Source organism: Etheostoma spectabile, chromosome 4 (assembly GCF_008692095.1).
Source record: "Etheostoma spectabile isolate EspeVRDwgs_2016 chromosome 4, UIUC_Espe_1.0, whole genome shotgun sequence".
In the NCBI taxonomy this organism is placed as follows: Eukaryota; Metazoa; Chordata; class Actinopteri; order Perciformes; family Percidae; genus Etheostoma; species Etheostoma spectabile.
The window spans coordinates 30,823,017-30,845,725 of NC_045736.1; the positions used below are offsets into that span (position 1 = coordinate 30,823,017).

The 22,709-nt window shown below is 40.7% G+C and overlaps 3 protein-coding genes across 4 annotated transcripts in view; 2 read left to right on the forward strand and 1 right to left on the reverse strand.

Annotated features, from left to right (window-relative positions):
- Nucleotides 1–2,019, forward strand: part of lactbl1b (lactamase, beta-like 1b) — a gene marked incomplete in the record, with an annotated part of 36,284 nt that extends 34,265 nt beyond the window's left edge. Inside the window, 1 exon segment of the mRNA XM_032514037.1 lies at nt 947–2,019. Within this exon segment, the coding sequence (XP_032369928.1) occupies nt 947–1,925 (979 nt within the window).
- A 1,072-nt stretch (nt 2,020–3,091) lies between these two features.
- On the reverse strand, nt 3,092–13,278 carry nmur3 (neuromedin U receptor 3). Of its 2 annotated transcripts, XM_032514038.1 has the most exons (3): nt 13,105–13,278; nt 11,048–11,951; nt 3,092–6,160 (listed from the first exon to the last, which is right to left on the reverse strand). In XM_032514038.1, the coding sequence occupies exons 2-3, from the start codon at nt 11,877–11,879 to the stop codon at nt 5,721–5,723; spliced, it is 1,272 nt and encodes a 423-aa protein (XP_032369929.1). In that variant the 5' UTR covers nt 11,880–11,951; nt 13,105–13,278; the 3' UTR covers nt 3,092–5,720. The 2 variants fall into 2 exon arrangements, with proteins under 2 accessions (XP_032369929.1, XP_032369930.1); XM_032514039.1 differs by lacking the exon at nt 13,105–13,278 and having other exon boundaries at nt 11,048–11,978.
- A 2,889-nt stretch (nt 13,279–16,167) lies between these two features.
- si:ch211-220m17.5 (guanylin family protein) overlaps nt 16,168–22,709 on the forward strand; it is a 17,691-nt gene continuing 11,149 nt past the window's right edge. The window contains exon 1 of the mRNA XM_032514040.1: nt 16,168–16,172. Coding sequence (XP_032369931.1) covers nt 16,170–16,172 — 3 coding nt within the window. The 5' untranslated portion in view covers nt 16,168–16,169. The remainder of the gene's footprint in view (nt 16,173–22,709) is intronic.

The following is a 22,709-nucleotide window of genomic DNA, read 5'->3' on the forward strand; positions in this document are numbered from 1 at the left end:
GTTGGGAGCTGCACATGCTCAGTAGCTACGTAAGATGACATCAGCAAGATACTCTTTCTCCAGCTTTGGTCAGTCCAAGGCAGGATTAGCTGGGAGACTTCTTCTAGACCAGGGCCACTTGTGGAATACCTGCACAACAGGGACAGGAAGTAGTTCTTTTGGAGATTATGGTCAACTAGTGTGTGTTGTAGAAGTGTTTTGCCATTGAGAACGAGCTAGCATGCTACGGTTAGCCACCTCGTCTCGGCTAGTGATTTAGAAAGCCGTGCAGATTTTGAACAGCTCCCCCGGAGACTGAAGGCAGAGGACATTCAGAAACCAGATCTCACTCAAAAAACCAAATTTGTATGCGTGTGGAAGCACCAGAGACACAAAATTACACCCCAAATCCCAGAAAAAAGTTTTTCTTTTTCATAATATGGGCACTTTAAAGCATAAGTTTGACATATGGAGAAATAGGCTTAACTGCATTCTTGTCAAAAGGAGATTGATACCACTCTCACGTCTTAAAAGTGTCGTGGTTTTACAGGGGGTTTAGTCCTGTTATGTAACCACAAATTGTCATTTGTAATATTCAGTTTTGTACAGATCAACCAAACAACATATAACACAGAAATCAGAATCTGGCAGTATCACATTTCGTTGCTTGTACTTGTGACAGTGCAATGACAATAAAGTTGAATTGAATTGAATTTACCTATTGAGAGAGCCAGGCTAGCTGTTTTCAGTCTTTATGCTAAGCTAAGTGGATGTAACTTCACATTTATCCATCAAATGGTACTTTATCGGCTTTCTCATTTCTCAACAAGAAAGAACTATTACTATGAATAATTCTTCAATATAGATGTTGAGTTTCAACATGTAAAATAGTTTCTTTCTCTTATTTTCTACATCAACAACCAGCTTTTTGAGACACTCTTCATCTGTTTCACTTGCTTCCTTCTAGATGTCACTACAGCAACCTCGCCTTCTCACTGCTGGCTCATGTGATGGCAGAGCGCGTGGTCGCCGTCGACTACCAGCGGTGGATCACAGACAACATCCTGGACCGGCTGGGGATGGAGGACACCGGCTTCGACATCACCCCGGGGCTCCAGGGCCAGATGGCTGTGGGAGTGTACTCCAACGGAAAGCCGGCCCCGCTCTACGACCTGGGCTGGTACCGGCCTTCGGGTCAGATGTTCTCCACGGCTGCAGACTTGGCCAAGCTCGCCATGATGCTGCTGGGCGCTTATCACCGCAAGATGCTGGAGCCAGACTCGTTGAAGATCATGCTTACCCCGCTCTTCAGGTGCGATAAGGACTACTTTGCCAACCGCACTGGGACGCCGTGGGAGGTGAATGAACTGATGGGCTACGAGATGGTGCGTAAAGATGGCGATCTGGACGGCTACTCTGCCACCTTCTCCCTGGTGCCCAGACTGAAGCTCGGTCTGGTGGTGCTAATGGCTGGCAGCCGGTCTCAGAACCAGGACTTGGTCACCAAGGCCTACAACCACATCATACCAGCTGTAGAAAAAGCCTTTAGGGAGGCCAAGAAGGTCCTTTATCCTCCGCCAAAGCCAGAACCTTTCATCGGCTTTTTCACCTACAGCAACATCACCTTTTACGAGATCAAAGTTGGGCCGGACGGAGTTCTGATCATGCAACAGTTTGGGCCTCAGATTGAAGAGCTGATCCCAGAGAAGTACAGGACAATAAAGTTAAACTACCTGGTCGACCGGGTGTTCCGAGTGGTTTTTGAAAGGGAGTACCCTTGTGTTTTGAAAGTCGGCACGGCCTCAGTGTCCCTGGAAGCCCAAGATGGCCAATTATTTAACTTCTACACATTTGACAAGAGCGGGTTGTCCACTGGTTTTGATGCACCAGGATTAAACACATACAATGTGGTGAGAATAGCCCGCAGGCCGTCCTTCGCGACATGAACTGCAGCGATGCTGCGACCTAAAGACAAATGGTATGTCCTTGGGATGTAAGGGGCCGTAAACAAAAAGGACGCTGTGAGTATTGCAAGACCAATGAAAAGCTGGGGCCATTTCAGCGGTCAGTTTGTACTCCGGATTAACAGGGAGCACACAAAGGGACGGCAATGTGTATAATGTCCTGCACAGAGTGATGTATGGATCCCAATTTAACATTTGGTGATACGGTGCATGTGTTTTTTTCCTGCCTTCATTTAAACCGCTGTAACAATGTCTTGGTCTTTTCTGTCCTTGAGTTTTCATGAGAGAGCGCAGCAGAACAAAACACACTCCTGTTGTGGTCATTTACTTAAATAACTACAGAGATTTAATTTTCAATAGTTGGACCATGATTGCAATTTCCACAATGTCGGCTCATACATATTGATGCACCACTGGGAGGAAAACATTATTTAATTTCTTCGTGTCACTATGAATTATGCTTGTGACAAGTAGAATCATGACATTTGTTATGACACGCATGAATATGAATCACTTTTATTTAAATGTTGCCACGGGTACGGAACTGCTGAGTTAATGTCAAGGATCAAAATAGTCTGGCTCCCTAATGGGAGGCCATTAAGGACGTCGAAGCTCTGTGTGATTCTTTGCTGTTTAATCCCCAAATAAATGGACTCCAATCTGTCCTGACCTCTAACACCAATATACATGATCCACTGTTCTCTGATTGCTGCAGGAGAAATCATTTTCATATTGATTTAAGATGAAATGGAAATAGATTTTGACAATGTTGCTTTGTCTTGAAGCACCAGTAACAACAAGGCTATGTCCATGCAATACTTAGAAATACATCTACTGCATCCTACCTGGCTCTGGATGGAAATATTGTCACAAATTAAAGTTAATTCTGGTACGTGATGGGAGGAACGATGCATTTGGGTCATAAAGTATAAGAAACAAAACTGCACCAACATGCATATTATACCCTGTGTTGATTCTCAGATATTGTTGAGGTTTGTCATTTTGGATGAGATGTCCGATGAGAAGGATGATTTTAGAAAAGCAATCACACAATGCAATCATGATGATGAATAACACTTCCAGCATTCATAATCCACATTCATATGCATGTATCATTAAAGCAACGAAACATCGAACATAACCAGTCATTGACATTTAAAACGTTTATTTATCTTACATCAGACATTGCACAATAGCCATAATCACTTTACAACTCTGCAATCACAGTGAACGTGGCCGACCAATCAATCAAATCAGGCTGGCCATGCAACGAGAGACAAAACCAGATTAGGAAAAGCTCACAGCAAAGCAATTGGCTACATTCTTTGTGCACAAATACCACTAAAACATGGGAAAGTATTTTATCTTTTTTTTTTTTTTGGGGCTGTCCAGCAAGACACATCATTTTCCAAATAAAAACGAATATAATCAAGTGCATCGTGTTATCATTCGTATCAGATTTGATCCCACTTTCCCTTTGGTTTCAACCTCCAAGGCATTCAGCAGATAAAAAATAAGAAAGCAGGTGGAATATGCAGGCCCTGGTAAACAATATTAACCACTGTAACAAATTAAATCAAATCATAAGTGCATGTGCATGTAGCTCTTTAAACACATGTACACTAACAGGTAATACGTTTTTAGATTTTTGACGAGACAAGAAGATCATTACCACTGGAGCTGGTTAGCTTAGCATAAAGACTGGAAAAGGGGGAACAGCTTGCCTGGCTCAGTCTGAAGGTTAAAAAAACAACCTTATTTGCACTTTTAAATCTCAGTAATTAACATGTTATATATCTCTTTTTTTAATGTGTACCACTTGTTTTTAAAGGAAACGGAAGTTAGAGCATCTTTAGCTTCAGTAATGTGACATTTTATACAGAATATGCTATTCAGTTCCAAGAGTGATGTGCTTATAGTGATACTTGTATATGATAGAGGGGTTAGCTAGTCAAACAAAAACCCATTTGATTAATTCATGCTACTGTTAAGAGTCATTCAAAATAATTTTACGTTTTTGATTTTTTCGATTTTGTGTTTACCATGTAAGAGAAGATAATGAATAATTTACAAAAGGACACAGCATTACAACCTGGAAAATGTATTTTTTTATTTGACTGTGTCTTTAAACTAGTGTTCTTTTTTGGTTTCTTTTACAGATTATACAAATGACCTAATTATGCAGTAACATGTTAATGTGAGACGTACTGATTGGTGGATACCTTGGGAGCCATGTTAGCCGCTTCCCTGTTTCCAGTATTTGTGCTAAGCTAAGCTTCACATCAGAGGCGGAGTGGGGCACTAAATCAACCAGGAAAATTCTGACAGCATCGGCCCAACCCCCCATTTATCAATTACACAAAAGAAATCTATTTTTTTAAACCCAAATAATGATGTTTTTTTGTGTGCCAGCCAAGTTTACGCATTTGGGAAGGACTTATGAAACCTGACCACAGATTGACACTAGACAAATGCACATTATTGACAATAAAGTGTAGGTTCAAGCTGTTATTGGTTTTCTATTAATAAACAGATGCTGAAATATAACATCATATACTATGTAGTCGTGACTTCTCATAGCATTGTCTGATCAGCATCATAACTGGGCTGAGTGGAACTGAATTCTGAGACTGAATAATAATTGTGTTTCCCCTGATAGGAAGGGGATATACAATGCATCCCACTTCCCAACAAAATACACCCACTCGGTAGTCATTACCATTCCAACATTTCGCTACTTCAGAATAAGGTTATCTGCGTTCAGATCAGTTTTAGCATTGCAAATAGCAAAATGACAAATGGAGGACATTACACATATACAGCAATACTGCCACTCATTCAGATAAAACTGACCATAAATGTTTATGAACAGGTATTTCAAACCCAAGACTTAAAAGGGAGCTCATATGAGATGCTTCTACTTGCAATGAGGAGAGAATCGCTATCAAAATAGGCTATCTAACCCGTTTTTCAGTCAATTCCCCCGCAGCACTCGTTGAAGCCTGATTTCGGAATAAATCCGGCATTTTGAGATCTCTGATGCATCCTCCTCCACCATCCGCTTCTTCATTCTGCTCTATTAACCCCTTCGTTCTCCTTTCTCTTCTTGCCATCCATGGGTAACATTGAAACAGTGAGAAATCACGCTAATCCCAACTGTCAAACAATGCCGCTGCTTTTCCTCGAACTTTGTTGCTTCCTGTCTGTCTGCCGTATGTCTTTGGGTCATGCCATTAGACGAGAGGGCGCTCATTTATCTCCCTACATTTCTGCAAATAAACTTGCAATCGGTTCATTGGATAAACACATTCCCCATTCCCATGAGGCTTTGCTCCATTTAACGTTAATGTAAGAAAAACGAATTAAGTTGTTTTTATTTTTATTTGTGACCATGAAAGTTCTGTGACGCCTGAAGAGGAATAATTGAATTAAGATGGCTAGATTGATGGGACAACATTAGTAAATTGACGGGAGAGATGACAGTGCAGGGTAACCATGACTGAGATATAAAGAGTAAGTAAGGGGTGTAAATATCACTTAGATATTTTTCTAATATTGGGAACCCTGGAGAGTTTTGTGGAGCGTATGTTATAATAATAAGTATTTTAAGGACCCATGGGCAGCTGCTTATGTCTCACGGTCGTTTGGGATAATATGTAGGCCGGGCAACTTGAATTCTACCTGATTGACCCAATTACCAATCCGCCCCTGCTTCACATTTAAGATATGAGAGTAGTATCGATCTTCTCATTTCTCTTGCTTGTTCGCTTATTCAAGTCAAGTCTCAGTTAGAACACAGGTCTGGCAGGCCGTCTCTTTACATGCACGCGTGAGGATTGCAGCGTCCATTCTCAGTGTCATGTTAGGAGACAACAAGGGAATAAAAGCATTGGAATCCTTACTCACAGCCTGAGCTTCGGTACTTGACACAGAGGGTTCCAGTAAAATCTTAGGGAATGGCGGCGAGTCTCTGACAGAGCTGTTTTCCTCCGTCTGGGAGCAAACCAGTTCTCGGAAACATTCCCTGAACCGCGTGGAGAGCAGGCTGTAGATGATGGGGTTGACTGCTGAGCTGAGGTAGAAGAAGACGCCTGACAGGATGTGGACGTATTGATAGACGTCGTGCATTAAATCCGTCCACTGGCTAATGGAACTCCACAGGAGCCTGTCGATGTGAAAGGGCGCCCAGCAGATTCCAAACACCACCACCACGATTGCTAGAGGATGAGGACAGAGAGAATGGGGCTGTTCAAACACCTATCTTTGTTGCAGCTATCTATTACTGTGTCACCTATGGGAATATCAAATTAGACAGAGACGGGAAAGGGACCAAGTTAAAAGACAATGGGTTACGTGCTAAAAGAACATCACATTTTAAAAATAGATCAAACACAAACAATTTTCCATTTGATTTTTGTTAATGCAGTCTTACTTGGTGTGACCCATTGCTTATGGTCGCTAATATTTGCTACTTAGCACTTTACATAATTCTGTGTAACAGACATTGTTTTTTTGATTTTATTAATCAATTGGCTGATTGCCAGAAAATTCATCAAAAACTATTGTGATCAGTGGCGAATCGTTTTAGTCATTTTTCAAGCAAAAGATGTCAAATGTCAGATTGTAGTCAGAATCTGAGACTGATACTGTTCCACTGGGCTGTGATTATGGGGTGTGTTTCAACTGAACCAGGAAAGAAAATGCTCAACTCAATTGGATAGACCTACAACCAATCAAAGCAACGAAGTATTTGACGTAGGCGAATTTGACGAATTCAACCCAAGAGCTCTTGGGTGTCGTGGTTGATTATGTTACTGTTGAGCATTTGTCTATCATTATATAAAGCCCGCCCTGAAAATGTAATTGGTCCAAACAGCTGGTTCGAACATACAGTAGTTCCACAACGGATCAAGTCCAGACCGGACTTCCCAACCTCAAATATTGTGGGCGGGGCCAAGTTTGGATGGCATCCAGGCTAGTCAGATGTGAGTATTTGATGCCATTATTTGTTTTATATAAAACTAAACTGAATCGCTTTGAGGACAGGCAAAATGAATACATTTCAACAATTTGTGACAAAATCAATTGATCTAATCCCAGTGGTCGCTGTTCAGCAAAAGTAATCTAGTGTCACCCAAAAAACAAAACAAATCCCAAACATCATATAAAAGTCTATTTTAGATTTAACAAATATAGAAGATCTAGTCATGTAGGCTAAATATAATTGAACAAGAGACATATTGTCCTGATAACTTTCCTCAGCCTAAAAGATCAAATTTAACACAAAGTCACACAAGTGTATAAAATCTTGACAATGTTAGGATTTGATGGTAGTGTCACTGTAAATGTGTCACTCTGAGCAGTCAGTACATTCTTCTCCTACTAATCCATGCATAATGCTCTCCGGGTGTTCTCACTGACGGAGATGCAGCAGGCTGTTTGGCCGGTGGTGGGCATGTGACATCAAACTGGCTTAGCTTTCTTGAAAGCTTGGTGGCACTTCACACAGCGAGGGATATTTATAAATGTGAGTGGCAAACATTTGACACAGTTTCTCTCTTTTGCCATGAACAGCCTTTATGAAATATGAGTCTATTTAACCCTTTGACAAACAGTTTTTTAATTGCTTTAAGTAAAGCCTACAGGTTGGAAAAATTAGTCATTCACTGTGTTGTTTGACAGAATCACAATAATATTCTGCATCGTCTTGTTCCAGCTATTTGTCTTGGGTATTTTCTGAAACTTTTCCATCTCCATGGTAGCCTAAATGTAATTCTGTTGTTTTTAACACATTGAGTTTGTTTTACCTGCCCTATAACCTGACCCACAATCACAGGTAAGGGACATTTAAGGGAGACAGATTGCAAATACTGCTCTGAAACGTGACATACAGTGGTGTGAAAAAGTGTTTCGGAACATCAAACCAATTTAAACAATAGTCAAGGACAACACAAGTAAACACAAAATGCAATTTGTAATTGAAGGTGTTTATTATTAAAGGTGAAAAAAATCCAAACCATCATGGCCCTGTGTGAAAAAGTGATTGCCCCTAAACCTAATAACTGGTTGGGCCACCCTAGCAGCAACAACTGCAACCAAGCGTTTGCATAACGTGCATGAGGCTTTCACAGCGTCCTGGAGGAATTTTGGCCCATCATTTTTGCAAAATTGTCCTAATTCAGTTACATTAGAGGGTTTTCGAGCATGAACGGCCTTTTTAAGGTCATACCACAACATCTCATAGGATTCAGGTCAGGACTTTGGCTAGGCCACTCCAAAGTCTCATTTTGTTTTTCTCAGCCATTCGGTGGTGGACTTGCTGGTGTGTTTAGGATCATTGTCCTGCTGCAGACCCAGTTTGTTTCAGCTTGAGTACAAAACAGATGGTCGGAAATTCTCCTTCAGGATCTCTTGGTAGACAGCAGAATCATAGTTCCTTTTATCACGGCAAGTCTTCCAGGTCCTGAAGCAGCAAAACAGCCCCAGACCATCACACTACCACCACATATTTTACTGTGGTATAATGTTTTTTATGAAATGCAGTTTCCTTCTACGCCAGATATACTTGGACACACACCTTCCAAAGAGTTCCACTTTTGTCTCATCGGTCCACAGAATGTTGTCCCATAAGTCTTGGGGATCATCAAGATGTGTTGTGGAGAAAATGAGACGAGCTTTGATGTTCTTTTTGCTAGCAGTGGTTTTCTCCTTGGAACTCTGCCATGCAGGCCATTTTTGCCCAGTCTTTTCCTGATGGTGGAGGCATGAACGCTGACCTTAACTGAGGCAAGTGAGGCCTGCAGTTCTTTTGGACGTTGTTGTGGGGTCTTTTGTGACCTCTGGAGGTCGTCGCTGCGCTCTTGGGGTAATTTTGGGCGGGCGGCCACTCCTGGGAAGGTTCACCACTGTTCCAGTCTTCGCCATTTGTGGATAATGGCTCTCATTGTGTTCGCTGGATTCAAAGCTTTGGAAATGGCTTTATAACCCTTTCCAGACTGAATATCTCAATTACTTTCTTTCTCAATTGTTCCTGAATTTCTTGGGTCTCGGCATGATGTGTAGCTTTTAAGGATCTTCTGGTGGACCTTACTGTGTCAAGCAGCTCTATTTAAGTGATGCCTTGATTGTGAACAGGTGAGGCAATAATCAGGCCTGGGTGTGGCTAGAGAAATTGAACTTAGGTGTGGACAACCACAGTTATAGTACGTTTTAACAAGGGGGGCAATCACTTTTTCACACAGGGCCATGATGGTTTGGATTTTTTTCACCTTTAATAATAAACACCTTCATTTACAAATTGCATTTTGTGTTTACTTGTGTTGTCCTTGACTATTCTTTAAATTGGTTTGATGTTCCGTAACACTTACGTGTGACAAACATGCAAAGGAACAGGAAATGAGGAAGGGGGCAAACACTTTTTCACACCACTGTATTTGTGACTAAATGAGCAACAATGATGAGAGTATACATGCTAGCAGCTCTGTGAGACTGTAATGCTAACATGCTGATGTTTAGCAGCTATATATGATGTTCTCTGTCTTAATTTAGCCTGTTAATGGAATTGCACTGGAATTCTGTGCAATTGCATACAGTGCAATATTTAATATTTAACAATTTAATTTCAATACTGTTCAATATTTATTCACTATCTAGTACTAACTACTTTTCACACAATGTGTACACAAAGCAATTTTATACATGTATGTAGTTGCTCTCAGGACTCCCCTCTGCCCTCTCTGCACTATTTACCTATACTTTATATTTTTATATCTTTTAATTTGCTCTCAGGACTCCACTCTGCACTACCTACCTAGGCTTTATTTTTTTCCTTATATTTTGTTTTTTTATGTTTCGTGTCAACACTATGTAATGACCATAAAGGCTTTCTATTCTATTCCATTTTATTAGCATGCTAACATTTACTGATTAGCACTGAACACAAAGAGTAACTGAGGCTGTTGGGAATGGCATTAGTTTTGCTGGTATTTGGTTGAACTGCAAATATTGGGAAAATTGATATTCTGACATTGGGATGGTGCAAGAGAAGAAGTTAAGGAACCAACGTTATTACAATTCATCATGAGAAAGGTGAATGTCTAAAACCAAATTTTAAAAAATACAGCTTTTTTTTAAAAGTCAACCCCATGCTGACACTAGAGGAAAAGTGAGTGGGCCGGTCAGTAGGATTCATACCCCGGTAACCATGATGTGTGTAAAGAAAAAGTTGTTGACATATTTTAGTGTGGACCTAAGTGGTGCATGAAGTAACAGTGGCATTGCCTCTAGAATGAAAAAAAATTGTAGTCATAAACTAATATTTTAACACTCATCAACAAAGTAAAAGTCATCAGATTAAGATTTTTATAGCAGATATAACACATCCCATGTGAAAATACCATTAAGGTATCATCAGTAAGAAACTGATAGGTTGGCATGGATGCCTCCCACTGGGATTCAATACCCCCTATTATTTGGTCACATGTGGGGGAAGATATATTGGTGGATGTATCAGTCTATAATGGAACTCCTCATACAGAAAAGAACAAATCCATCATCTATTCATTTTGGGGAAATGGGCCTTGCAGTGGGGTAGATGGGCTGTAAACGTTCTGAAAACAGTGTTCATAAACCCTCATCAAGCCCCAAAGCTTCGAAGACGTGACACCCTGCAGAATACAAATGATCCATACAAATAATTGGCGATGGTTTGGCATTATTTGCTTTGTGTTTTCCTCACCTTCTTCTCTGGAAACCTATCTTGGCATTTTAACATAAGGGCTCTGCAGTCAAATCACAGTAACCTTTCACAGTAATAGATGTTCTGAAGAGAGAAACATCTTCTGCTGCAGGCTGAAAATACATCTTTTCAGACTGGACTTTGGCTAAGAAGATGATGGCTACAGAAGAATATAAAATAAAATGCAATTACATGTTGAACTTACATGTGGGTCTTTGCTGTTTGGCTTATTTGAAGGTGATATGTACATATATTTGATTCTTGCTGCTCTGAGTTTGTACCTCCATGGTCGGATGTGCTTGTTGGTAGTCACATTAAATAAAAGTGTCAGCTTAATGAAATGTGATGTAATTATAAAAGAACTCACAGAGCATCTTGTTGATCTGTCTCCGGCGCCCGTTCGCACTGATCTTCCTTTGAACGTTTTTTCCCAGGTTGCCGCTGGGCTGCTGCCTTTCTCTCCTCAGGTGAAGACCCATCACCAGGTACAACACGCTAATCACCATCATGGGCACGAAATAGAAGCACACAGTGGTGATCTGCATGACCATGTTGTAGATCCACAGGGGCTTCAGCACGGTGCAGATGGCCGACTCCTTCACTCTCTCTGGCAGGTAGAAGATGCCGTGCAGGGAGGTGTTGGGGATGGCACAGGTCATCGCCACCGTCCACAAGATGGTGATGACCCGCTTGGCGTGCTGGTTGGTCGACAGGTACCTTGTTTTGAGCGGGTACACCACAGCTATGTACCTCTCCATGCTCAGCGCCGTGACGTTGAGGATTGAGGCGAAGCAGACCGTCTCGAAAAGGAAGGTCTTGAAGTAGCAGCCGCCCTCGCCGAAAGGGAACGGGTAGTTCTGCCACAGGTCGTAGATCTCCAGAGGCATCCCAAACAACAGCATCAGCAGGTCCGACACGGCCAGGCTCACTAGGTAGAGGTTGGTGGGGTTTCGCATCTTCTTGTTCTTGGCTATCACCGCACATGTGAGAAGATTCCCAGACAGGCCGGTGAGGAAGATGAGAAGGTAAACGGTGGTCACGGGGAGAAAGAAGGGGGATCGTTTTGGACCCAGGATCTGAAAGAGGTTGGCCTCAGCGTATTGGTCGTTGGTGTAATTCCCAGTGGCATTCAGGGGCACGCTGTAGTCGAGGAACAGTTTGGATGCGTTTGCAGTGGAGCCCTGCAAAGAGAGCTCCATTTTAGAGAGGAAAACTGGAGATGTCAACACATCCCGCGCCGATTCCTCAGTCTGCTCAACACTCGGGGCCCGCTTTAAAAAGAACAATAGAAAGAGGAAACAAACTGTAACAACTAGTGTCATATTAATGTCACTAGGACTCAAACCATCTGCCCATTATTTTCCTGATTACTTGTTTTGTCTAGAAAACGCATGACATCTTCATGTTCCTTGCTTCAATCCACAAACCCAATGCAATAACATATGAATCAGCAAAATAGCAAATGAATATGTGAGATGTTGAAATAAGACAAGCTCTTGCTTGAAAATCACTGATACTAATATTCTGTCCATCTACTAATTGATTGATCAACTAATTAATAAACCAGCAGGGAATACAAAAGGCCAAGAACTACCAGGGCATATTAATAACATAATAAACAAACAATCAGGACCGCCTGGTGCAGAAATGCATTTTTCATGAATCACAACACATTGAATGTGTTTCTTTTTAGCAGGAAGGGTCTATGTATGCTACACAGATTGATTTAATCATACATTTGTTTACAGGTGACTTAATCATAATCATAATCATAATCAACACCAATCGTTAGTTTTCCATTTTGAAAAGTAGAAACTATTGTCTGTAAGGTGAAGTACTTAGAGCTACAGCACATGAGGACACTTACACACTAAATTAGGCCTACGTACTTTTGACCCTTTTTTGCAAAATACATTTTCTGTGATAAGAAAAAGAAGAAGAAGAGGAAAAAAAATGATAAGAGTGTGATTAGCAAATGGAATGTGTTGAGGATAATTGCTTTAACTGCCTTGTTACGGTTTAAATAATTCAACCGGTGTCTGTTGAGAATCATTATCATTCTCAACCACCCACCACACACACACACACACACACACACACACACACACACACACACACACACACACCACACACACACACACAGCACTGATAGATGCTAATGACTTCTTCTAAAAGGTTATTATGTCCACACATTTCATGCATCACCCGGCAAATCCAAGGTTATCTGACATACATGAGCTGCAATGTTGGAGTTAACCTTAAAGACACTTCAACATCCTCTAATATTAGCAGTTATAACTTAATTAGTTTTTTAAATTGGGTATTTTTAATTTAAATAGAAGCTAAGGTTTTTCTTATATGCAGCTAAACTTGATCAAACACTAGAAACCTAAGAGCTTTGATTGCAATAGAAAAGAACCTTACCCTGATGCTGCTGATGCTTCTTATAACGCGCTCTGATCATGGTGGAAATGAAGAAATAAAAATGGAATAAAAAAGAAAATAATGCAAAAGTTGTTGGACGCTGCAGAGGAGGCAGACGGAGGATGGCAACTGCGCTGCAGGGATGAAACCGGTGGGATGTAACCTGTGAGACGAGAGAGAGAGGGGAAGAGAGAGAGAGGGGGGGGGGCGAGCGAGAGAGAGAGAGAGAGAGAGAGAGATAACGGAACAGCCTAGTTTATTTAGCCTCTGGTTTGAAAGGTTTGAGTCAGGGAGGGCACACAGAAGCACGTTCACCAACAGAAGAATGAAAAATACCATGATGAATCTAAAATGGGATATTGTAACAGTAACATTACTGTGGGATTTAAATAAAATAAAAAATAAAAGTCGTCATAAAATACTGTTGTGTACCGAGGAAACGTTGATTAGATTAGATAATACTTTATTCATCCCACAGTGGGGAAAGTCCCTTGTTACAGCGGCAGCGGTTGGACTGTACCCAAATTATAGGGGAGGGGCTTTTGTCTTATCCCACAATAATATTCTTTTGACTGATAACGTTAACTTACATTTCATTCTGTAAGAACTCTGAACAAAGCCTCTCTCATCTGTTTTAATTGGTATCATAAACTGAGAGGAGTTATCATTAACTACTGAAGACAATGGATCCCTATTCTTCCCATAGCTAGAACAGGCTTTAAAACAGGCTTGTCTTAAAGGGTAGCTACCATCTTCTTTCTACCTGGAGCCTATTTTCTTACGTTTTTGTGTCTAAGTGGCTGAAAGGAACAACATTGGTTTTAAATTGGTCCAGTATGAAGCAAGATCGCTGCAGTAGGCAGCGGCAAACAAGCAACAACATAAGTTAATAGGGCGATTGTCTAGCTTGTATTCACCTTCCCAGAAGTGCTCGATTTGCCACTGACACAGATTCCAATTCTATGTGTCTGACAAAATTATGGCAAAGATCCATTCAGAGACAGACCTTGAAAACCTCTTTGAGACCCTTTTTTTAGTTTAACCAGAAACAGCTCTGAAGTCGCTGGCGCTAAACCCACCAGACTCCATTTAAAAAGGTAACACTTTTAGCATGTAAAGTATAGAGCCAATGTATTGATGTAAATCTGTAAACTGTGTTTATTTCAACCAAAACTACAGTTGTGATGGAAAGACAACCCAAAACAGCCTTTCATAGTTTTATTTTGTTTCTGTCGACGTTGAATGAAATGTATTTTACAATGTTAAAATCTCTGTTTATTTACATGGAGTCTTTTGGATTTAGCTAATTCTATTTCTAATTGTTTTTATGTTTAAAAAAAGGATATTTTCTTCATGAGAAAGGTTGACCTGCTTAGAAATCCCTTGGAATATTAATCTGAGCCTGACCACGGCAAAACAAGCATTTTTGTGAAGGTACAATACAATCTTTACAATTGCCCCGTAACTTTTGTCAGCCTGTTCCACCGATGCCAACTGCTGGGATCTTGCTTCATCCTGGACCAATTTCAAAGATTGTTGTTCACTTAAACATAAAAACATAGAAGTTCAGATTGAAAAAAAACGGTAGTTACCCTTTAAAGACTCTTCTCAGACTGTTGTATTGTCCACAGAAATGCCTTCGGCTATGCATTTTCTGCCGTTCACGACTTTGGAAAGATGTGACAGTTAAGGTGATTTGTTTCTGTTGATGGTGAACCTGTTTCTCACAGTGCTCTGGTGACTGACCTTTTACATGCCGTACGTTGCCTGTTAGGTATTGTAGTGTCACTGCGCTTCTAATAAGGAGGAGGCAAGAGGAAATGCATTTGCAGAGGCATTCTGCTGCCTGTTATCATTATGCTCATTTCTGCAAGAATAACAGGTGACTTCTTTTCTTGTGCTACAAGCGGGTTACCTGGAAAACATAATTGATTTTAAAATGTTCCAATCCCAGGCTAGGTACACTGACATTCAGCATTGTTTTGGTTTGTTGCGTTGCTCTTTAGGCCAATTGGCCCTGGCACAGTGTATTTTATCTATTCTTGTATTATTATTGTTAAACACTAGTTCCATGGTTTCTCATGTCCAACAAAGGGTGGGTAATAGCACTCTTTAAATAAAATGTTTGAATCTTGTTTTGTCATAATGCGTTCCCATGCTCAAAAGAAAAGGCTAGAACTGTTATGATTATGAAAATTATGGCCAAGGAGCTCATACACCCTTTACTGCACAAGTGACTCAACAACTATGTATACATCTCTCCATTGAGTGGAAGTCCCACATTCCTCCTTACCATCCTTAGTCATCTTGTTCAGTGGAAAAAATTACCAGAGCTATCAAGGATGCGCTGACTAATGTTAGAGACAGGTAAATCTTGGGTTAAAATGATATCTGCTGTCTGAGATTAGAATAACTCCAAATGCAACCACTAAAATATCTCCATTTTAAACTCTGATGGGACACACATTCCCAACTTGGGTGCGGGGACAAGGTGGTCCACCTGGGTATGTCCGAGGTCCTTAAATTTCCTAAAATGGGTCAATTTTTCTGCTTTTTCTCACCCTTAACAAGCATTTTCAGGTGTTTTGACAAGGAGGCAATGCACCACAGAAAGATGCTTGCAGAGTGCATTGTATCACTTCATAACTGAGATATTCCACTGTCAACAGGTCATATGGTAATATCCAGAAGGATGATGAGGAGGAGAATGAAGAGGGGAAGATGAGAGAACACAGAGAGAAAAAGGAGAGATGCAGTGTAGGGATGGAGACAGAGAACGACGCAGGATGACGCAGGTAGAGAGGACAGCCAGGGAAGTCACCGGAGAGAATCAAGGGATGAAATGAGGGAGAAGGAGAGAGAGACAGAGTGACAGTGGCATCACATTTTGTATTGTTTTGTTTTGATTAATTGAAGTTTGTTGATGTTTCACAAAGAGAACCGATATTTCCAAGGCGTCGGACATCCGGATGTCCTGGCCATTATCCAGTAAATGAATTGTGATCGATTCAGACTAGTGTCTGTCTGACAGGGATTCCAATGTACTCCCTCGGTCTACTGAGCACATGGTGATAAGGGATGAATGATACTTATCATAAGAATAGTTTGTTGGTGCATGACGATCAGAGGTGTCAAAAGTATTCATATTGCTTACTCAGGGTATAAGTATAGACACTAGGGTATAAAAAGACTTCTGTAGAAGTATCAACTCAAGCTTTCTACTCAAGTAAAACTGTAAAAGTACTGGTTTGAAAACTAAAACTGTAGAAGTAAAAGTAATGCAAGGGGGGGAAATAATATCAATGTGCTTTTTCAAATTAGACAGTGATTTTTGGGAATAATTAGCTTGTGGTACTTGGGTTCGCAAAACTTGCAGCGTATTCCAAAGGAGTTGTTTTTGCATCCAACCATGTTGAAAAATTCTTCCATGTACAGCCAGTGATGTGGAAGGGTTGGCAGGTCTTCCTGGCTACCAACGTCCTCGTCCAGGTATGACCAGGGATGTAAAAGGGTTGGCAGGTCTTCCTGGCTACCAACGTCCTCGTCCAGGTATGACCAGGGATGTAGAAGGGTTGGCTGGTCTTCCTGGCTACCAATGTCCTCGTCCAGGTATGACCAGGGATGTAGAAGGGTTGTCCGGTCTTCCTGGCTACCAGCGTCCTCGTCCAGGTATGACCGGGGATGTAGAAAGCTTGGCCGGTCTTCCTGGCTACCAACATCCTCGTCAAGGGATGTAGAAGGGTTGGCCGGTCTTCCTGGCTACCAACGTCCTCGTCCAGGTACAACCAGGGATGTAGAAGGATTGGCCGGTCTTCCTAACTACCAACGTCCTCGTCCAGGTACAACCAGGGATGTAGAAGGGTTGGCTGGTCTTCCTGGGTAACAACGTCCTCGTCCAGGTACAACCAGGGATGTAAAAGGGTTGGCTGGTCTTCCTGGTTACCAACGTCCTTGCTGGTGCTTGGTTGGGACATTTCGCTTGAATTCTCTTGAGTCTCAGTTACTGGACATCTTGGTATTAGGCTACATGCATCTACTATTCCCTTGCTGGAGTGTGGCGTGATTTGTGTAATGTGCAGGTGCGATGGATCGCGTACAAACCAATAGTGTGTCGGAATGATATATGCTAATACTTCTCATCCAATCACAATCAAATTCACTCCATCCAGATGGCGTGATTTATCTGGATAGGTTTGTTTTGGGGTGTTTTTTTGAACGATGACAAGCCGGAATGAAAACATCCATCCATCCATCCATCTTCATCCGCTTATCCAGTATTGGGTCGCGAGGGCAGCAGCTCCAGTAGGGGACCCCAAACTTCCCTTTCCCGAGCCACATCAACCAGCTCCAACTGGGGGATCCCGAGGCGTTCCCAGGCCAGGTTGGAATGAAAACAATCCAAGTGAAATAGGAGTAATGAGGCTGTTTTTAAAATGTAAGGAGTAGAAAGTACAGATAATTGCGTGAAAATGTAAAAAGTCTGCTGTAGAATTACTCCAGGAAAGTATAGATATCCAAAATATCTACTTAAGTAAGGTAACAAAGTATTTGTACTTCGTTACTTGACACCTCTGATGAAGATAAGTATTTAATATATGATGAACTACTGCTTGTTTTAAACACAGCCTGAGCTAAGTGATCATGATCTTCTAATGGAAGGATGTTTAGTGTAGTTATCCTTGTTAGGATAAAAGAGGGCGACTGTTGTTCTATTATAATCCATTCTGTAAAAAAACTCAAAAACCATGCCTGTTTTTAATTGGTATCACCCAAATCTTTCACAAATGATAACACTATTTTGCTCAATGAAGATGTATCTGTGTGAACTAAGCCTTCTTTCCTATGGAGCTTTTTACTCACATCATCTATAGTAACTGAATGGAGCGATTGTTAGAAAAAGATACTGACTTTGTTCTCTGAGCTCGCAACTGCTTTTAGAATTCATAGAGTCCAGTCTTTATTTTTTTTATAATTGATTTAGCCTCACAGTATTTTTCATCCCTTAATCCTTTAAGCGCCCATCTAGTGATAAAGCTACTTGATTACCGTGGTGATAAGCTAAAATGAGGCTTTTTGTTGTCTCCCTTAGGATATATTTGTCTTGGTCATTCAAGAGAACAGAGGTGACAGCACACAGCCTTTGTGTCATGTCTCACCCTGCAGGCATGGCTTGGACATGGGACAACATGTCCCTACGTGTTTGCTGTGTGGTGGTTTTGTTAATCACATTCAAATTTGTGTCTTCGGATAACCCCGTTGAAATGGATCATCTTCCAGTAGGTTTTTCACATGCGAGGACGTTGCCTTGGGGGTTTTCACCTCCATAAACAGAGAAAACAAAAGATTACTTTGAAAATGCCAAAGTCAAATCTAAGCATAGAAAATGTTACAATAAACACAATACATCTGTTTTAAAATGAGATAGATGTACAGTTTGTGCAAGAATGTGCAAAATATTGAAATGGTATGAAATATAAAGAATGTGTAAAGTACACAGGTAATGGTCCAAAAGATGAGTGTAAATGTGATGCATAGAGACATATGTTAAAGCTTGACTATGTAACGTGAAGTGGGGGGTGGGGAATAAGTGTCAGACCTTGCAAATAGCACGAAACAGAAATAATAACGTGCCTCAAATAGACATTTGCCAAAAGGGGCCCTGTTCTAGAAGGGACTACTAACAAAACAGAGCCATGCACCTTAAGACCCATACCACGATATTTGAAGTCAGGTCACAGATTCACGCTATGACGTAAGTGTTTGCAGACTCTTCAGGGAGAAGATGCAGTGGTTTGAATTTGCCCCTCTCAGTTTGACTGAAGCCAGCTAATGGTCTCACCTGCAGCTCAACTTGTCACATCAAACTGGTCAAATGCAAGAGGAAGTGTGAGAGAGCAGCGGCTGTCGAGCGAGCTAGAGTGAATAAAAAAGGGGGAGCAGTGTTAAACAAAGCAATAAATCGGTGAAATGACATCCCTAAACCAGTATTTCACTATCCCTATTCATATTTTAAGGTGATACACATTGTATCCAGCTGTGAAGAAATTGGAAAAGTCCCAACAGAAATACAGTTTCATTGGTGTAAATTGGCAGGTTTCCGAAGGGTTGGAGACTAGCACACTACCGTAGCTTCAACTTGTCTTGTCGCCAATCTTTGGTCTAAAATGGGCCTTTTAAAAATAGTTAGGTGCCCGTATGGACATCCCTTTATAATGCTATTGAATGTAAATGATAAAGCACAAAATCTCCTCTCCTCTGCAAACATGTCACAAAATTCCCAAAGGTTGAGTCAAATCGATTACATAGCTTCCAAAATTAGTCTTTTTAACAACACTCTACCTAAAGGGTATCTACATAAGAGGGATTATGGACACATGACGCTGTCATGACACATGAGCTCTAACCCTAACCCTATCTTGTCATGACAAAACCGAATGACACTTACTAAAAGAAGTCATGTTATGACATGTTCATGACAGTGTAATGTCACTCTTAAGTAGATACCTTCAAGGAAAGTGTAACCAAAATAAAGTTCCTTCTTTGTGTTACTGTCTGTCCTGCACAGCTGATCCAGAAAACACTGTACAGGGAAATGCAAAGAAGGGATTCTGTTGGTGGATTAAGGGTTCCATCACTTACACTGGAAACACGTCAGGAAGAGATGTCTTACTGGCCAGTACAGTGGGAACGATTACAGAAGATCAGAGGTGTCAAAAGTATTCATATTCATTACTCAGGTAGAGGTATAGATACTAGGGCATAAAAAGACTTCTGTAGAAGCATCAACTCAAGCTTTGAGTTGATATTGGCCAGTTGACATACAGTAAGCCTGAAGCGTCTGCAGCTCCTGGAGTTTTGGACCCCCAGGGCTGTTACCTGCTTTTGTCCATCTGGTAGTCCAGCACCTGCCTCCATGCAAGGACACAGATTTTGAGCCAACATATCTCTTTTAGCTTGATTGCCCCCCAGATGTGCAAAGAGACACCTTGGCTAAATAATTCAAATCAAAGGCCTAAATATAGAAAAAAAAACAAATATTGTATGAAGGCTGATCCGAAGAACTTAATTTCAAAATGCTCAGAAGTAGTGGAGACGGAGTTGTGTCCTCATGGTGTCAAAATTTCACTGCAAGCTGCAAAATACTTTTTGATTTTTAGCATCTAGTTTTCTAAAGTAATTATAGAAGGAACACAGGCTTATCTGTAACCTAGCTCGATGAAACTAAACAACCCATGAATGAAATGTAATGAATTACATCTTAATGAACCATCTGTCTGGTGTTTTGTGCACATATACTATAGCTGGAGACTTCCTCCTTGTATTAAATTGTGGTCACGTACTTAAAAAAGTGTTTAAATTAGCAGTTTTAAATTAAGAATCAATGGAGCAGGGGAACTGACAGCGACATAACCAATCACACTATGACAAACGCTCCACTTAGCACCAACTTTTTTAATTTAATATCAAATAAATATAGCCTACAGGCAGTCTGGCACACATAAGTATTGGCACCTATGACGCCTGTACACACTGAGGTTTCATAATGACGACGTTTCGATCCTACAAAATCAAAATGTCTCACTCTCAACTTGTCACACATGCTTGGTCCGTGGCCTTCAGAGTCAGATACCGACACTCAAGGCACCCTTTAGCATACATTTTGCAACTCCTCCCACTATCTTTTCCTAACCCTAACTGTGACTGGTTCTTATCCATTGTGTCGCTTACGCGTAAACAATTGTGTCACTTATATACATACATATGCAACCATCTCTCCCTAACTAAGTGGTACGTTGAAACACAACTCCAAGGGGTCCCAACCCAGAGCGTTAACAAGTGATGCTGAGGGGCCACGTTAAACAAATGACGCCAAAGGGGTACCCAGGGTGTTAAACATTGCACCAAAACGGTCTTTAGAGCGTTACAAAATGAAGCCAAAGCCATACCCAGAGCATTAAAAGTGATGCCAAGGGGTCCTGCCCAAGTGCGTTAAAGTCTGACGCAAAACGGGTACCCAGATCGTTAAGAAATTCCTGACTAAGCGTCAGTATATGACAAGTTGCGAGTGAGACTATGTTTGAGAAAAAAAGAAACAACACCCATATTTTTTATATCAAGGTCGTCAATAGGCCGACAAACTCTAAAATGGCACGTGTGGGTTATTCAGAATGCCCAAGGTGATAAACCATCCATTAACAATTAAACAATTCAACAAAGTACATAAAGGTGAAATAAAGGAAAAAGAACTTGTTAATGATAACTGAAAAGCCTCTATTATCCATAATTATACATCCCACCCTCTACTAATGTAGCCTTGGAACCTTTGTCCTCTCTCTTTGACAGCAAAGGTGAGTGCACCATTTGCTCGTTAAACGTTTCACTCTCCATTTGAAAAGACTAACTGCTGCATTTCAGTGTGTATAATTGGCATCTCCATCTGAAAAATAACTGAAAAATAATAGGGACAGCTGTCTTTATGCTTCTAAGAGCAAATTGCCTACTTACTATGGGTGGGAATCACCAGACGCCTACCGATATCATACTGTCACGTTGCAATATTATTGTGATTTGAAACATATTGCAATATTCTGTAAAATATTGCAATTTATGACCTTTTTTCCAACTTCTAATTTTTCCCAATTTCAAATGATGTCCCCAAAAGGAAACTTTGTCAACATCTGTTTTACCTAATAAGAAACATTTCTCTATTCGTTCATATCACTTCAATGTTATTGCTGCAGAATGAGATTTGCAAACAGACAAACTGACCAACACATGTATATAATAAAAGATGGATGCTTGGCGCCTGTGTATCGATATGCTATTGGCATTAAAAATATCACGATACTATGCTGAATCGATTCCCCCCCCCCCCCACCCCTACTTCTTACTTGGAATCCATTCTCACCTCAACGACTTCTACTTTTCTAAAGTGATACGCAGGAAATTATTAGTGCTGGTAAGGCTCTCCTTATACTGTGTGATCAGTGTCCACAGTCTATTTTCTTAAAGCTTTAGTGTGTAACATTTTAATATTAATGAACATCCATTACATTTTGTTGTCATAACTTACAATTCCTCATAGGGGAGACAGAAACTACGCACTATAGCTTTAAAGAGCCAGTTTATGCCTTTAAAAAAATCCAACTGACAGATATTTGTATTTTTTGCATTTAATGTATGTCTGTATTATTATTTATCCTTTTTCTTTACATACATGAATGACAATTAGGAGTGTTCCCAACCTACTTAATGGAGAGGAACAATTTATGTAGGGTCATCACTAGAAATGTCCCATTTTGCATACAAATTGTCATGTGAAAAAAAATGTCATATTAAAGTATTGATTATAGCCGCTTAATGGTCGGACTTGGTCTTTAACCTGACCTTGAGACTCTGTCTTATGCAGTTTGAAGATGTTCATTATTTCAGTTCTGTGCTTTTATGATGAATATTTCAACAGTGAGGGAAAACTGGATGAACACGAGACGCATGTGCTTATTTTCTTGAGGTGAATTTTCATTCCACAGTTAGACTTAGACTTAGACTTCTCTTTATTGATCCTTTTGGGATGATTCCCGCGAGGAAATTGAAAGTTCCAGCAG

What these genes read in the sequence shown, in the direction of transcription:
- nmur3 (XM_032514038.1), bottom strand. Translation starts at nt 11,879, where the DNA reads ATGGAGCTCTCTTTGCAGGGCTCCACTGCAAACGCATCCAAACTGTTC. An exon ending in ACAGATCAACAAGATGCTCT is followed by an intron (nt 6,161 to 11,047) that starts GTGAGTTCTTTT and finishes CTCATCCTCTAG; the next exon opens with CAATCGTGGTGGTGGTGTTT.